This window comes from Branchiostoma floridae, chromosome 18, assembly GCF_000003815.2.
Source record: "Branchiostoma floridae strain S238N-H82 chromosome 18, Bfl_VNyyK, whole genome shotgun sequence".
Lineage (NCBI taxonomy): Eukaryota > Metazoa > Chordata > Leptocardii > Amphioxiformes > Branchiostomatidae > Branchiostoma > Branchiostoma floridae.
In genome coordinates, this window is record NC_049996.1 from 16,515,956 (window position 1) to 16,532,731 (window position 16,776).

Consider the following 16,776-nt stretch of genomic DNA (forward strand, 5'->3'; position numbering starts at 1 on the left):
TGTCTTTTCATCACTAACAATTCTGCTAGCATTTGTCTTGATTTCTGTGATTGATGAACAAACTATGATAATCATATTCTATTGATTCCAGGTTCTCATGGACTAAAGAAACAAATTGAAGTCATGATATTGGAATATGTACATTGTGAATGAATACTTTATATGTATGGCTCGAGAATATATCAAAGCACCAATAAAAAATTTGCATCATCTTCCTAAATAAGCTAGATTTATGAATACATTCTATGTAATGCTTTCTCTATTGGCTTTATCAAGTACAAATATGCTTGCTATAAAAGATTAATTCTTTTCAAATTCTAGTAAATTTTACTTGAGAGCTGTTTATGTAAGCTACAATATCAATACCATGCTGTACGACTTCTTTTCTGCAACCAGTGATAATGGTCATTGCAAAGCACTTTCTTTCCAAATGTTTTAGACCTCCATCCAAAAGTGGTGAATGGCGGACTCACTATCGACCTCAGCGGCAAAGGCCTGACCTCCGTCCCAGCCGAGGTGTTTGACGCCACAGATATCGAACGCCTTGTCCTGTCTAACAACAGGCTGGCGAGCATACCCGAGGAGATAGGTCAACTACAGAAGCTTCGGGAACTTAAACTTGACAACAACCTGCTGACACAACTGCCCCAAGCAATCACTACTCTGCCTAACCTACAGTACATCGACGTGTCGGTAAACAAGTTGGAAACATTACCTGATGGAATCTCCGGGTTACAACTTTACCAGCTCTACCTCCGAAACAATAGATTCAGAGAGATACCAGAAGAAGTTTGTTCACTACTTCAACTCAAGATCTTGGACGTAGGAAAAAACCCACTCAAGCGTCTGCCTGACAACATATGTCAGCTCACAGGGCTAAGGAGGCTTGAAATAGATATCTGTCAGTTTGATGAGTTCCCCAGACAGGTGCTACAGTTAGAAGGGTTACAAAGGTTGGACATAGGGGAGTGGGCTGGGGAGGGCAAACCTTCACCTGTACCTGAAGACATCGGCAGACTGAAGAACCTACAAGTCTTGGATTTGCAAGATAGTGGCGTGGAGTCACTACCGGATGGTGTTGGGGAACTGGTGCAGTTGACGGACTTAAACATTGCTGGAAACAGATTCACATCAGTTCCTGATGAAGTCATGAACCTGTCCAACATCAAGAGTTTAAATTTGACAGAAAACAGAATTGCTTGCCTTCCCATGACTTTGAGCCGATTGACCAAACTGGGGGACATCAATATCTTGGGTAACCCCATGACATACCCTCCTCCCGATGTCTGTAAGAAAGGTACAGCCGCTGTTATGGATTTCCTAAGAAGGGAGACAAAGGAGGAGAAAGGTATGTAGGAGGGAAATAATTATAAGATTTTGATGAAAGCAGTATTAAGAGAATGCCATTTTTCATTGGTACATGTATGTTCCTACTATTTAATTGGGACAAAAATAAAAGATATCCCAATCTTGTAAATGTAAGACAAAATTATTTCTAATAACATTGTTTTGAACCCTTTTGCTATCAAGTACATAAGTTAGCTTTTAGTTACATTAAGTAAATTAGTTATGGTTCTTCATATTATTGATACCTCTGACACTTTTGATTGGTGCCGGTTTAATAACGCGAAAAAGCATGAAGTACATACGATCATAGATAACTCTAAATATGTCTATATTTTGTTTCTTGCAGAGAGAGAACTGGGGAAACTGTTCTACCGCTTCTCACGAAAGGTGACGCAAAGAGCTGAGGTGGAAGCTCTGGCCGCAGTAGCTGGACTAAAGCCTAGCGAGAGAAACAGTTTAATGGTAAATGTTTATCCCATGAGGGAGAAGAGAAATGTTCAGAACCATATGATTGTGAAATTTTACTTAGATCATGATTCTAGTTCAAGAAGATTAATTGATTGTTTGTTTATTTGTTTGATTGATTGATTGATTGATTGATTGCATAAAAAAAGTCTGCTTTTTACTGAAGGAAGTTGAATCTATGGTCTGCTTTTAGGGTAAAGACAAGGCGAATCCAAGTTACCAGGCCCAGAATGTGCTGTTGAAGTGGATGGAGAAAGACCAAGAAGCGTCCATGGACAAGCTTCAGCGGGAGCTACGTGAAATCGGCATGGAAACACTGGCAGAGGAGGTTGGCAGGATCAAGGTATTTGGTGGCACAAATGTACAAGTACTGTGATACTGGGAAAACATTACAGCCAAGTAACTATAGGCTGTGTTCGAGATGCCATATTTTGTGACAAGAAAACAGTTATTCTTTCCCAGTAATATTAAACCGCTATATTACAGGCAGAGCGATTTAAGCGGCCGTCAGATACATCGGGCGGGCCACCTGCCAAGCGACAGGCAGTCGGAGGGTCTCGTGTGGGGCATCAGGAGGAACAGCAGCCCGAAGAGAAGATCGGACAGGCAGAACAGAAACTTGGACAGATGCAACAGGAGGAACAGCAGACCAAAGAGAAGATCAGACAGGCAAAACAGGATCCCACAGTCACGACTGGAGAGCATGCAGGCAGGGTACAGATGCATCAGGAGGAACAGCAGACCAAAGACAAGATCAGACAGGCAGAACAGAAACTTGTACAGATGCAGCATCACAGTGAGGTTCAGCAGGCCATGGTCAGCAGTCTCCGTGCAGAGGTCACCAGGTTAAGCAACAAGGACGAGCGGGCACAGAAGGTCCTGCTGGACCACAAGCAGGAGATACAGCAGCTTCAGGAGGCTAATGTTGCCATGGCAACCCGGGTGGAAAACTTTGTAGAGGAAAACGAGAAGCTGAGAAGTCAAGTCGTACTTCTTGGGGGCGAACAACATGGTATGTCTTTATTCATGATATTGGTTCTTTTTGGTATTGAGACATTGAATTATGCAAAAGATGTGAGTGAAGAATGTCTTTATTCTTATGGTGTATTAAAACTGCTTTATCTGTACAACGAGAAATGGAATCAAAGGGTTACAGATACAATAGCAAGTTGTTTTCATCTAGAGCTATCGGCTGAATGTTTTGATACAGAATTTTAAATCTCTCATCTACAATTTGAAGTTCTTTTGAACTGAATCACTCTTTTTCTAACTCTGTCCACAGCTGACGAACAGACGACCGAGGTGTTGGAGCGGACCATCCTGATGTTCACTGAAAACGTTCTGCAGAAGTGCAGACAGAGCAAACCAAACCTGGAGGAGAGAGGCCGGAAAAAGGTATTCGGTGGTACTTATGAACTTGTTTCTCATGTGAACGATACTTTGTGAACATCACACTCATCACAGTGAGTAGGCTGCGGATGTGTCTTCTTATTTTGTGGGGTACAAACCATTTACTAATTCCTGGCAATTTCAAACTTCTACATTACAGTCAGAGCGACTCAAGCCGCCGGCAGATACATCGGGCGGGCCACCTGCCAAGCGGCAGGCAGCCGGAGGGTCTCATGGGGGGCATCAGGTAGAACAGCAAACCAAGGAGCTGGCTACTTCAGCAGGCAAGTGTGTTCTTACAGCTTCAGCAGGCAAATGTGTTCTTACAGCTTCAGCAGGCAAGTGTGTTCTTACAGCTTCAGCAGGCGAGTGTGTTCTTACAGCTTCAGCAGGCAAGTGTGTTCTTACAGCTTCAGCAGGCAAGTGTGTTCTTACAGCTTCAGCAGGCGAGTGTGTTCTTACAGCTTCAGCAGGCAAATGTGTTCTTACAGCTTCAGCAGGCAAGTGTGTTCTTACAGCTTCAGCAGGCGAGTGTGTTCTTACAGCTTCAGCAGGCAAGTGTGTTCTTACAGCTTCAGCAGGCAAGTGTGTTCTTACAGCTTCAGCAGGCAAGTGTGTTCTTACAGCTTCAGCAGGCGAGTGTGTTCTTACAGCTTCAGCTTCATACTAGCATCAGCAAATAGCAAAACAGCAAATCTAGCCTTTATCTTTGATTGTATCTAACGACACCTGAGAAGTATTGTATTGTGTGCATCACGTTTCAGCATCATTACGTTCAATTTGCCTTAGATATCTTTATTCCGTTCCCTCAAAATGCAAAAGGCAGAGAAATTCGCTATTTTTTAAACAGTGAGAAACAGGTACAAGTTGAATATTGACTGTTGGGCCATTGACTTATCACAATATCAACCTTGCATTCACGAACCTCGTTCGGTTTACAGAAAGCGAGCTGCTGACCATGCTGAGCTGCAGACTTGGTCCTGACTGGCGGCGGCTGGGAGCTGCGCTGGGGATCCCACAGCCACGACTGGACAGCATACAGGCACAGTACAGAAACGCCATCCAGCGGACCTGTATGGTACTGACGGTCTGGATGGGTGGAGGGGACCACGGACTTCCGCACGACCTCAAGCAGCTGGAGACAGTCTTATTAGACATGGACAGGGCTGATCTGTTAGACATTGTGACACATGCCTACAAGGTACGTATGGTTAAGGAGTCTTGGAACAAATAGACAGGGCTGACCATAGGCATCGTGAAAACTGCCTATAAGGTACGTATGGTTAAGGAGTCGAATTTTAGAACACATGGACATGGCTGATCTCTTAGACATCGTCAAAACTGCCTACAAGGTACGTACATGTTAAAGAACGTTCAGAAGCTTTCAGACCTGCAGTGGCGCCCTCTCTCCGAAAGGAGGAGGAACGCCCGCCTCACCTTTTTCTACAAAGTAGTCAACAATAATATTAACATAGACGCCAGCAATATTCTGAAGCCTGCCCAAGGGCGCACCCGGGGTAGTCACGACTTCAAATATCAACACATATTTGCACGCACCGATATCTACAAACATTCTTTTTTCCCACGCACAATTCCCGAGTGGAATGCCCTGCCTGGCACGGTTGTAAGCGCTCCCAACGTTGAGCACTTCCGTGCCAGGCAGGCGGCCTGCCCGCCCTAACCCGGGAGCCTCAGCTCCCCCCCCTACTTTTGCCCCTCGCGGGGTCATTTGGGGGTATCCTATGCAGATGCAGATGCAGAAGGTTCCTTACGTTGGGAGACATGGTCGGATCTATCATGTGCACAATGTCTATAATTTTTGACACAGTTTAAACCCTATATTCCCCATTTTCCCCCACCAGGACTACATAAAGGAGATGCCGGAGGTGGAGGTGGAACCCGAGGCTTCCCTGGATGAACAGGGAGTTACGACATGGTGAGGCTGGTTCAGTTACTTATAATTTTACGTAATTCTTTCAATTAACACCACAGAATATGGATCGTGTTAAAAGTTAGTCTGGGTAGTAGTTCGCTCCGACGTTTATTATAATCATACACTATATACAGTCGCGTCTTGCTCCGACATTTGTTATACACTATATATAGTCGCTCCCTGGTAGCAGAAGCGACCATAGGAGCGAACTACGACCCGGATGCTACCCTTTTGCAGGATGGATTTTTACAATTGTTTTTTTTTTCAGTATATGTATAACAAAAACTTGCATTGCATTAGAGCATTACCACCCAGGAAGAGTTTCAGTGGACATTTTTGTGGTTAAACTCAGTTGTATTGATTGCTGACTATGTTGGTTGATTATGAATCTGTTGGTTGTTAGGTCTGTCCAACTGCCCGGCCGGGGGAAGTACGTGTGCAAACAAACCGACCTGGGGGTCGTTACCCCCTGCCCTGTCCAACTGACCTACAGGACAGTGAACCCGTCTGAGCACTGGCCGGAGAACGAGGACTGGGAGCTGATTGGTCCGCTCTTCCACATCCAGTGTAACCATGACGACGGCGTGCCTGTGGAGCTTCTCCTACCGCACATCCTGGACCTGACACAGGAGGATGGGAGCGGTGAGGACTGTGTTTTTACACACGCTGATTTCTTAGTGCGAGTCTTATTTAAAAGATACGGCTTCTTTCCTTCTCATCAACTCACCACCAGCATTGTTACCTCTTCCCCCAGCTCTCACCACGGATGAAGCCAAGGCTGCCCACGTTGTGGCGGGAAACACAACACTTCACCCTGCTGACGTCACGCCCACCCACGTCATCACCAGACATGTGAAGGGAAGTCTGTGGGCTTCTGTACTGCAGAAACTCCGAGCCTTGTCCGTCAACAGGAGGGGACTGCTCACTCTCTTCAAAACGGCTCAGACCCCCCATGGCGTGGATATAAAGGCTCACATTGTGTCCAACACGAAGGGGATGGTAGAGGTAAGTTTAAGTTGTGGTGCGAAACTTTGCTCTCGTAGCTGCAGTATGTGGTTCTCCTTGCCTTACCACGTGTAGTCCTATCCTTGTGCTGATGGTCATCATCAGATATAAAAGAACTCAGAACTGGCATTGAAACATGGACATCAGACAAGACAACTTCAAGACAAGTCTCTGCACTGGTGTAGCAAATTTGTTGTATAAAACCCTTGCTCTACCACTCCCTGAATATTGTAACGTGGTATGGAACAACTGCAGTGCAGCCAACAAGCAGCGTCTCCAAATCCTCCAGAACCGGGGCGCACGAATCATCCTCCGAGTCTGCTGCAGGAGCGAAGAACTCGGCAGATCTGCATTATGGTGTACAAATGCCTTCATGGCCTAGCACCCAACTACCTACTCAACACATTTCATTTCAATAACCAAATCCACAGTCATAACACCAGACAAGCACAACTCCTACATAAACCTAACTACACTTCAAGAGCAGGTCAACGCACATTTGCATACAGAGCAGCTGAAATATATAATACACTTAAACCTGAGACAAAACAAGCAACTTCTCTTAAAGCCTTCAAACAGTTTCTGATATCATAACACTGACATCTGACCTCTGATCCCAATGACTGTTCAATTACCTTATGATTTTTGTGATCTTGAGTTGTTATTGTGTATGAGTTGTTATTAGTAAGTTGCTTATATGATTTACTGATCCGAATTGGATTATTCTTTCTTATGTTCAGTCTGATTGATCAGGACAAATGGCACTGACATCTGACCTCTGACCGCACTGACCGTCCAATGACCTTATGAGTTTGTGATCTTGAGTTGTTTTTTGTTATCAATGTATGAGTTGTTATTCTTTTGAGTTTTCCTAAGTTGCTTGTATGATTTACAAATCCGAATTGGATTATTGCTTTGTTATGTTTAATCTTATGTTAGTAATTATTCTTTGTACTTTGAGTTATTATTATTGTTATAGGGCTCCCTTGGAAATCAGTTACTACGTTAACTGAAGGGACTACCCTAAAGATCAATCAATAAATAAAAAATAAATAAACAAGTCCATGCTGTAAAGTCACATGTAACTGAATTAAATCCCTGGATACCGATGTGTTGTTGCAGACTTTACAGGAGGATTTGTCGAAGTTACACCCGAGGTTCTACCCGTGGGACTCCCTCCCCTGCTCCTTCCGGCCTCACCAGACCTACTGTCTGCAGGCATCAGTGGAGAACGGAACCTTGGCTCATGCGGAACCTCGGGTAGGTGAAGGGCTGAGCAGTAACGGTGCAGAGTAGAGGATTTAGAACAGGTCAGGCAGTCGCCGGTTTGTGTCCCGTTATAAGTGAACGTGCAAAACGCTATCGCCAGTCTGAATGACTTGATATGAGCCAAATCACAGCACCATTACCCTGGTTTACGGAAAATACATAATTGTAAATACAGAAAATTGTAAGATATTATAGCCATGGGTGCAATCCATCCCCTATAAAAAGCTGGTGTCACATTTAAGACATAAACGATTAGATTTAACTTAGTGTCTTGCATCTTACAGTAGCACAGTTACATAAAAATGTTTTCAGTAAACAGTGATTTGGTCCACTATTTTAGCCCCCTGGTGGTTTGGAGTATGAAGACACCCTCGACCGAAACAGGCTCTACCCGTCATTCCACATGACAGTCCAGAGACCGGACCCCGGCCCCGAACATCTGCGGATAACCCTGCAGCTGTATCCGCAGGCTGAGGAAACCAACGTCGTCTGCAGCTGTACAAGATATCTGGGTAAGCTGCCTGGCTATATGATAATACATTATATTCATTATCCATCATCAGAATCACATGACGACTGACTTTTGTTTTTTTCCCTTCTGTTTCAGATGAAGGGGCAACAATGGTGCCAAGAAGAGGCGATGGTGAGTTTTATAAATTCCAATAGGCTTTTTCTAGATATGGACCTTTGCACTTAAATCATTTTCTCCAATTGTACACATTATGCTATGCTGTCGAGATTGTCTTGGCTCCTAAATTGGCTTCTGTATGTATTTATCACTGAATAAAACATGCACCATGGCCAAGAACGCTACCGTCACATTGAAAACAATCAGTTACTTGATTGATGAGCTAAAAAGGAGAGATCACAAAGTGTAGTCTATTGATAACTTCAACAGTCAATTTATTCACTGACGTTTTGGCTCTTTTAGCTGTTTCCTTGAGGTTGTAAAGCTGCAAACATTTTAGTTTGTTGCAACATGGTGAGCAGAATAGCACGTTTGTTGTATATTGTATTTCTATCGCCATCAGATGTCCGCGAACACTTCTACGTCATCAAAGAAAACGTAAGCACGGATTGGAGAGACCTGGCCCACTTACTGGGCTTCACCAGGCCTGACATCGACGCGATTCAGTACAAACCGGCCAATCGCGACGCCAAGGACTGCTGCATGGACATGTTGGAGGCGTGGCGGAGGCGGAAAGGTGACGCCGCCACCTTACAGGTGCTTCTGCGGACTCTGACTGAGGCGGGACTACAGGACATCGTGGATCAGCTCAACACCATGTAGACACATGTATATTCCAGAGCTTGCATTGATATATGAAATCTTGTTTCTTCCACACAGAAATCCTGGCCTTAACAAACCGCAGATAACTAGACCTTGACTCTTGACTAAGCTTAATGTAGGCACTGCCTAACGAACGTTCCCAGCCCTCGGAATAGACCATGATGTATACTATTGTATATATACACTGCAGGAGAAGTAATTTGGACAAAAGCATTTTGAGTACTTTTTGACATATAGATAGAAATATGTAGTTAATCTGTGTTGTAAACTTAAAGGATAATGATACTCGTGCCTGGGCCATATGGTGTCCATTGAAGGCCCATATATTTGCATACATATATATATATATACCAGATTATACAACTGAACGGGACTGCATCCACTGCTGTATTCAATCATACCTTTAGCATATACTGCATAAATCTTTAGAAATCATTCCGTGCACGAATATCGTTAAACTTCGTTGCTGTTGTGTCCCACGGGTGTACAGTTGTCTTACCAACACAAGCCAAGTGTTAAACCAGAAACCGTGTACAATCAGATATGATATAAATCAGTGAGAAGTATAGCCCCTGACCAAAGGTTTTGCCCATTCTGTCCAAAGCAAATTGAAGATGAATTTCACTTTGTCATGATATGCAGTAGGTACAATGTTTCACGTAATGAGTTATCCACATTCCTCGAATCAAGTACAACAGATTTTATGAGACTCAATGCTACAGGCAGATTTGATTATATATTCAGATGTGACAACTCACACAATGCTAAAATAGGTAAATATATAAAAGATTGCTTTAATAAGAAAAAATGCCGAAACTCATAATTAGCCCCACTCGATTGTAGTACAATGTTTTAGGCTAGCTCTCATTGTTTTAGAAATAAGGACGTCAAATTTCATTCTATATTCATAATCTACAAATGTACTATGTTTAATACTTGCTTTGGTAATTAGGATGATAAGTTTGTTTCTTCTTATTTTTGCCATGCATTATACCGTGTAAGATCATTGCGCAATAAAGTTCTTCATGTGATAAACACAGAAAAAATATCACCCGCAAGCCTGCTAGTGACACTGTATCCTGTCAATAAGTATGTGGCTATGGAGTCAATCGCGAGGCTAACTATTCCACACGGGCAACCGAAAAGTCTAGACCCCTTGCCCATACCGCTTGGTATACTGTTTTCAGATCTCTATATAAAAATGCATTGAGGATGTGTATGAAATGATTATGGGCTTTATTCCAATGCACGTCATTGTTAAGGTTGTACATATAAAGCACCGCCTGGGGCCGCTTTGGGTATTGCAGCTCCAGCACACCTGTAACAAAGGCTGTCGGGAGTCACCGTCACGTGACTGATCCGGACGTCACACACAGTTTGAAAAGAGGAACTTCTTTTTCTTGTCGAGTTGTCCGGGCGGCAGAACACAGTGGACTGCTATTGCTTCTATCTGGGCCAAAGGAACTTCGCAATCCCCTCAAGAACACGGGTACCTTAAGGTAAGTCGGAGAAGTGTTGTGGGGCTGGTATATAGAACCAAGGTTTCGTGTAAGGTTCCCAGAGCACTTTCATTCACCTTAACTTAAGATTCCGGAGCACTTTCAATCAACATAACTTAAGATTCCAGAGCACTTTCAATCAACTTAACTCGGAGACTGGGAATAAATCCTACCCAAGACTATTTAAGGTTGAAGCTTATAGTCTTGACAAGCACACAGCGTCTTAATTTCAGTCTTGAACACACATTATCCCTTAATTCATCAAATACATTCACAAGTGGGATGCCTTGTAATACCCAGAGCTGTTCTACAGATTCTGTGCAAACTTAGTTTTTATCTTACATTATATACAAATGTGTTTTTTAATCCAGCATAACCGTTAAATGTTAATCATGTTGGCTTTGGCTTCCACAATCGTATTGGGGGTAACTGAACTGGACTGTCACATTGTATTTGAGGTAACTGAAGCTCGACGCATTGTTTGCTGACAACTCTGTTTTGTGTGCACAAGGTAGTCCTAATTTAACTTACTTATGTATAACACAGATGATATCCACATGGCGGCTGTGCCTTCTAACGTTTTTATGTTTTCAGCGATGTACATTTGAAGAGGGTCTGTGTATTTATTGATCCCAAGCGAGACGCTTATAAACATGTTGTTACTGTTGCCGTCCTTGGCGACGTCATTAGGTTCGGCCATTTTGTGTCACCTGATATCTGTACGCCTTCATACTTAATGGGGAAACTTTGAACACCTGTACATTTACACCTGCCGGCTCTCTTCTGACAACACCTGTAAGTCCCACATCAAACCCTGAACTTAACCCCAAACTTATACCACGTTCTACCGAGTCACATAGATAACACATGTGCAGCTTTACTGATGTTCCGTACCCCTTTTACTTGTTTAACTGTGACGACGAAGACAAAAGAGAGGAATCACTGTTGTTTGTCTTGTTATGGTACCTGCACCCAACAAAGCACCTGCGACTTAGGGACCCAAATGGGGCGTGCGGTGCTACGTGAGTAACGTTTCTTCTGAGTAGTTAGTAAATAGTGATGTTTATTTTTGGCCCGGGGGGGGGGGGGGGCGTACGTCTGACTCCAGTCGCGAGTTGTGTTGCCTCTGTCAACTGATGATAAAACAGCTTAAACTGCAGAAAGACCACGAGGATTATAAAACCAAAGCTTCTGTGATTCATGCATTATGACATAAGCAACTCCCTCTCCACCCTCCATAACTCACCACAGATGTTTCTCCGGTACATACAGGAGCCTGACAGCAATCTATCAATACAATATCCTACTTATATTATGTCCAGGACATTTGGTATGAAAACTGTGCAAACTTCAGACGATGTTATAAAGTTTGGCTCTCATGTTACGCCTAGGACAGGTGAGATGAGTTGTGTTGTGCTGTTTCTCGCTAAGTGGTCAGTCTGTCCATTGATGACAAGAAAAGCTAATAGACTGTAGGAATACCACAAGAATCATGACATTAACACAAATGCTTTTGTAATGCATGTAGTATAACATATTAAGCACCTCCCTCCCCACCCTCCATAACTCAGTATAGGCGTCTTTCCAGTACATCCGTTAAATTTATGTCAGTTTGACTCCCATGTTGTATTTGAGGTAACTGAATCTCAGTGCATTGTTTGCTGCCAACTCCCTCCCGTGTGTACATGTACACATGAGAGTCCATGCGTGACGCCTGCTGTTTCATGGCTAGTACCTTGTTACTTCTCTGACGTTAAGTCACGTTGGTTGAGAAATAACAGAGACAGTATCGATGTAGGTGTCACCTATGCAGCTTAAGGATGCCCCATATCTCTTTTATCTTAAGTCACTGTAAAGATAAGAATAAGTCAAAAGGGCAAACACACTGCTGTTTAACTTGTTACTTGTTCCTGTACTGAACTAAGGCACTTGTGACCTTTCGACCTTGTACCAAAATGGCGGACGGGGCACTACTTGTTTAACGTTTCTGCGTATTTAGTGGTATATGTTTGAGGAGGAGACGTCGTGACACCAGGTGAGAAGTTATGAACTTGACGTTGCTGTTGTCGTTAATTCTTGACGACGTCACTAGGAATACGTTGACCTCAAGTGACACAAGATACCTGTGTGGCTTTATGCACGGCGTGGGTAAACATTGAACACCTGTATGTTTACACCTGGAATAATCTTGTATGTTTACACCTGCAGATTCTCCTGCCAGCTCTACCGCATGATTCATGATACTTAATTAATGTTACGATGTACAGTTCAATTTCGGGACGTGAAAGAAATGTCTATATCGTATAAATTTTAAATTGTTTATAGTGGATAAATGACATAGTGACTCTGTAAATACAGTAGCTCAATCATAGCGGCTGAGCTGCACAATGGCTGAAAATGCGAGTCGGACTAAAGCCACATGCACCTCTACTGATCTGAATGGAAAACAACATCCTCGGTTGATGTTCACCGTTTTTCCTTTACTTTTTTTTCCTTTTATAGAGAAAGAAGATCTACTTCAGTATCTACTAAATCTGACCTAACGGATTTGCGACATCTGGCCACGAGGCATTGGTGTGTTTGGCATCAGCAGAACTACAGCAGAACAACTCATGGAGGAGAAAGAAAAGGTTGGTGAAACTATTCTTTTAAAGTTAGCAGTAACTAGAGTTCGGCGACCTCATACCTCCATGAAAATTTAGAGCTTTCGTAAATTTCATGCAATTGATTAACACATTAACATAATTTATACATGGTGTTGTTCATCATTGACTAACGTACACATGTCACAATTATAAAATTCCTATTATTGATCATAAAGCGGTTTTGCAATTTTTACATGAATTATGCAAATAAGTTCCTCATTACCATATTTGGTATCTGCTTATATTCCACCTATCATAATTAACAAGTGTTACATTTATTGAAGTCCAGTTATTGCAAACAATGGAATTATACAATTTTCTCACTAATTATGCAAATAAGGCCCTCATTTACATAATATGCATATCATTCTTAACATCTTTGCCCAAGCTACCTGCATACCTAAAATGCAGGCAATCCGTCATTCCTTTCTGCAGTTATCCTCTTTGGTGTGTCTTGACAAAAACGCCCCTGCAGTTCCACAATTAAAGGTTAGGGGGCTGAAACCTGCCCCACTTTGTCATGACGCTACAAGCTTTCTACCACCCAAATGTCTCGACCATATCACGTCCGGGACAAGAGATACATTGGAAAAACTGCTATGATAGAATGTTCTCATTAATTATGCAAATGCATTCCTATTTTGCATAATTAGTATCTTACCTTGTACAACATTGTCTAAGGTACTTACATACCAAAAATCATGCAAATCCGTAGTTTCCTTCTTGAGTTATCGTCTTCAGACGTTTTTGACAAAAATGCCCCTGCTATCCCAAAACTAGACGCTAGGGGGCCCAAACTTATGTCATTTTTTCCTGGACACAAGAGCTATCTAATACTCAAAAATCGTGACCATACCATGTTCAGAACACCGAGATAGCAAAACCGGAAGTTGCGCTGCAGTACCAAGGGGAGCCGCTAGGTGGCCCAAAATCTAATCATTCTCAGATTTCATCACACCCTACCAACACACCAAGTATGAAACCAATCCATCCAGCCGTTCTTGAGTTATCTTGTTTACACACACACACACAGACAGACAAACGCTGGGTAAAATATAACCTCCATGACATTTCATGGAGGTAATAAATGAATACAGCGCACGACTGCTCCATGTAGGGAAGTGCAACAGACGCCTTCCAGCAAATGCTTTTGAAAAGTAACCTCTGTGTTTCCTGAGATCACCTTCTAAATCATGCTTGATGTTGAAAAATTAACACATAGACAATGCTAACAATTCTATTGCAACATGATACACTCGAATAGGAATCGTGAATGGTCTGACGTGTTGAGCTCGAGGATACTTTCAACATCTCCATTTTGGTACATTCTGGACCGTCTACCCATAGTGCCCCCCAGGATTCAAAGGGATCTGCGAAGAGGTCCTTTCCTCCCGAGTGTGCAAATTTCCTCCCTAAAGACTCAACAACCAGCAGTTCGAGCTGCTGAAAAGTCTTGTCTCATAATAACATTTTAAATGCATGGCGTTGACGTGTGGCGTTGGCGTGGCGTAACTGGTAGAGCGTTTGGCTCGGAATCGAAAGGTTACGAGTTCGATTCCCACCTTGCCCCCGACGTTGTGTCCTTGGGGAAGGCACTTTACACGACTTTCCCTGACGGTGGAGTGACGCCCACCGAGCCTCTTCGGCTAATCTGTCTAACTGTGTGCCAAAAACACACTACGGATTTGGTGCGTCGATGTGCCAACATCTGCACATTGACTTCCACCAAGAACCGTTAAATTAAAAAAAAAAATACAGTATTAGACCTAAGAACCCTGAACATACAAAGAGTTTCATGTTGCATGAGTGATTCTGTTCCACAGGAGCTGAGAGAAGCCGCTGAGCGAGGTGATGAGGTCAGAGTTCAGCAGCTCCTAGCCGAGGGAGTCGATGTCAATGCTGATGACGGCGGCCCCGTGAGTCAACATGTCTGTTTGTTGTTTAAACAACCTCATGAAGGACTTAATCAACTCTTTGTGCCCCTTTTTTGGTTTTATCTTTGCATCATATCCCTTTGCAGTATTAATTCTTAAAGGTTTATATCTAAGTTTAATAAGCAATAGAGTCAGTGAACTCAAGCTTGCCCAAGCCAGATGTTTCTGACTTAAAGAGAAGAGATGATGATACAATTCTTATTAGCCTGACAAAAACCGCGCCCCTAGCGGCCGGCCCTACAATAGCCGCCGCTCGGGGAGGGGGTCATTAACCCCAGTCACCGAGAGATTGTGTAAACACAGGCTACAGTTCTTATCACTATAAACCGCTCTTCATCTTCGTGATGGTAACATCAGACTCTTCGAACTTGATTGAAGAAAAAGAGCATTAAACAACTTGAATCCGTGCCCTTAAACAATGTGAGAAGGTCATGGCATACATTTTACATCTCAACTCGCCTGCTCTTGTCTCTGTACAGATCTCCGGATGGACTGCCCTTCATCATGCATCTTCGAACGGCCACGCTGGAATTGTACAAGCTTTACTCACAGCTGGAGCAAGAGTCGACCCACGAACCCTCATGGTAACCTCCCTGTTTACTTGAGTCTGTCATCCTGTCCACGTCCTGAGCTTGTGATTGACCCGCGCAGAAAATGATAATGGCGCTGACGCGTCCATACGTTGTCCTGACCATCAGATAACCTGCTTAAGCTACAGGAACTATACAGGCTTCACTCACGAGTAAATGTTGTATTGCATTGGCAAGTGTTTATATGTGTCGGTCCAGCTTTAACGGTCCTGGTTTTTTTTGTTTTTTTTTTTGGAGTCATGTGAGGACTTTTGTAACGCATGTTTAATGTGAGATCTAGATTTATTCATGTTCCCTATGTACATAAGGACCCCTATCAACCTTGCAAACAGGAAGGGGCACATGGACGGAAATCATGCATCATATTAACAATTGCTATGTTTCCTTTGCAGAGCATGTTTCTATCTGTACAATAGAAAATTGTGTACAGATATCAGAACTCGCATTTCATTGCATGGCGCCTGGACATTTAGGCGGGAATATTTCTATCTGTATAATACATAACAACGCATGCGCATCAGAACCTAGTAATCTAAATCTCTTGCATATAAGATACACATTAAGAAAAAAACAAACTTATTAAGCCATGGTTAGCATGTAAATTCTGTGAACCATTTTGTTGTACCTACAGAATCAGACTCCCCTTCATAAGGCGGCAGAAAATGGACACCCCTACTGTGTTAGAGTACTGATGAGGGCTGGAGCCAACACCGTCATTAGAGACTGGGTAAGTGACTTTATCAAATGTCAGTGGAGAAAGTGAAATCGCTATATAGACTTCTAACTCACCGTTTGTATTCTGATTTTGATGTTGTAGTTATACTTTTACATCAGACTTTAGTTCGAAAACAGATAAACTAAGATGTAAGATTATGATAATCATATTAACACAAACTTAGCAGATCAGTAAAACTTGATCTATTCTGTGCTGCTGCTGCAGACTTACTGCAGGTTGCTGTGGTATCACCATCATCAGTCACTGGGTTCTGCATTTATAGTCTGGAAAGTCCCATAGCTGCATTCAGTATTTCTTCATCCTTTTCCATTAATGCATTGTAATTTGCATCCTGCAAGCTTCCTTAGCTCCTGGGATTCCTTGCTGTTGTTGTAGGAAAAGCTCGGCCTCTGTGCTTTAGGTCTGCTTTCAGCAGGCTGAGCAGGTTGACACAGTGTCTTCCCTTGTGTGCCTTGAATCTGTTGGAACCTAGAATGGCGAATTGAAAGGATTTTTGTGCAGGCGTGTCTTGCGGCATCCTGAGGATGTGTCCAAACATAGACCACCTGCGGTATGCCGCATTTAAGTGAGAAATGCCCTAAAACCATAAAGATACTGAAGCCACATTTAGGTATCATATATATATATATATACATATGTGCAACCCGTATATATACGGGCACAGTAGGACAAG

General features: G+C 42.9%; 1 protein-coding gene across 2 annotated transcripts in view; it reads left to right on the forward strand.

Annotated features, from left to right (window-relative positions):
* The window catches only part of LOC118405597, a 41,772-nt gene that overhangs the window by 5,434 nt on the left and 19,562 nt on the right, over positions 1-16,776 (forward strand). For both annotated transcript variants that reach the window (XM_035805143.1, XM_035805145.1), the window contains exons 8-13: positions 438-1,348; positions 1,694-1,809; positions 2,006-2,155; positions 2,299-2,824; positions 3,095-3,207; positions 3,362-3,485. In XM_035805143.1, coding sequence (XP_035661036.1) covers positions 438-1,348; positions 1,694-1,809; positions 2,006-2,155; positions 2,299-2,824; positions 3,095-3,207; positions 3,362-3,485 — 1,940 coding nt within the window. The remainder of the gene's footprint in view (positions 1-437; positions 1,349-1,693; positions 1,810-2,005; positions 2,156-2,298; positions 2,825-3,094; positions 3,208-3,361; positions 3,486-16,776) is intronic.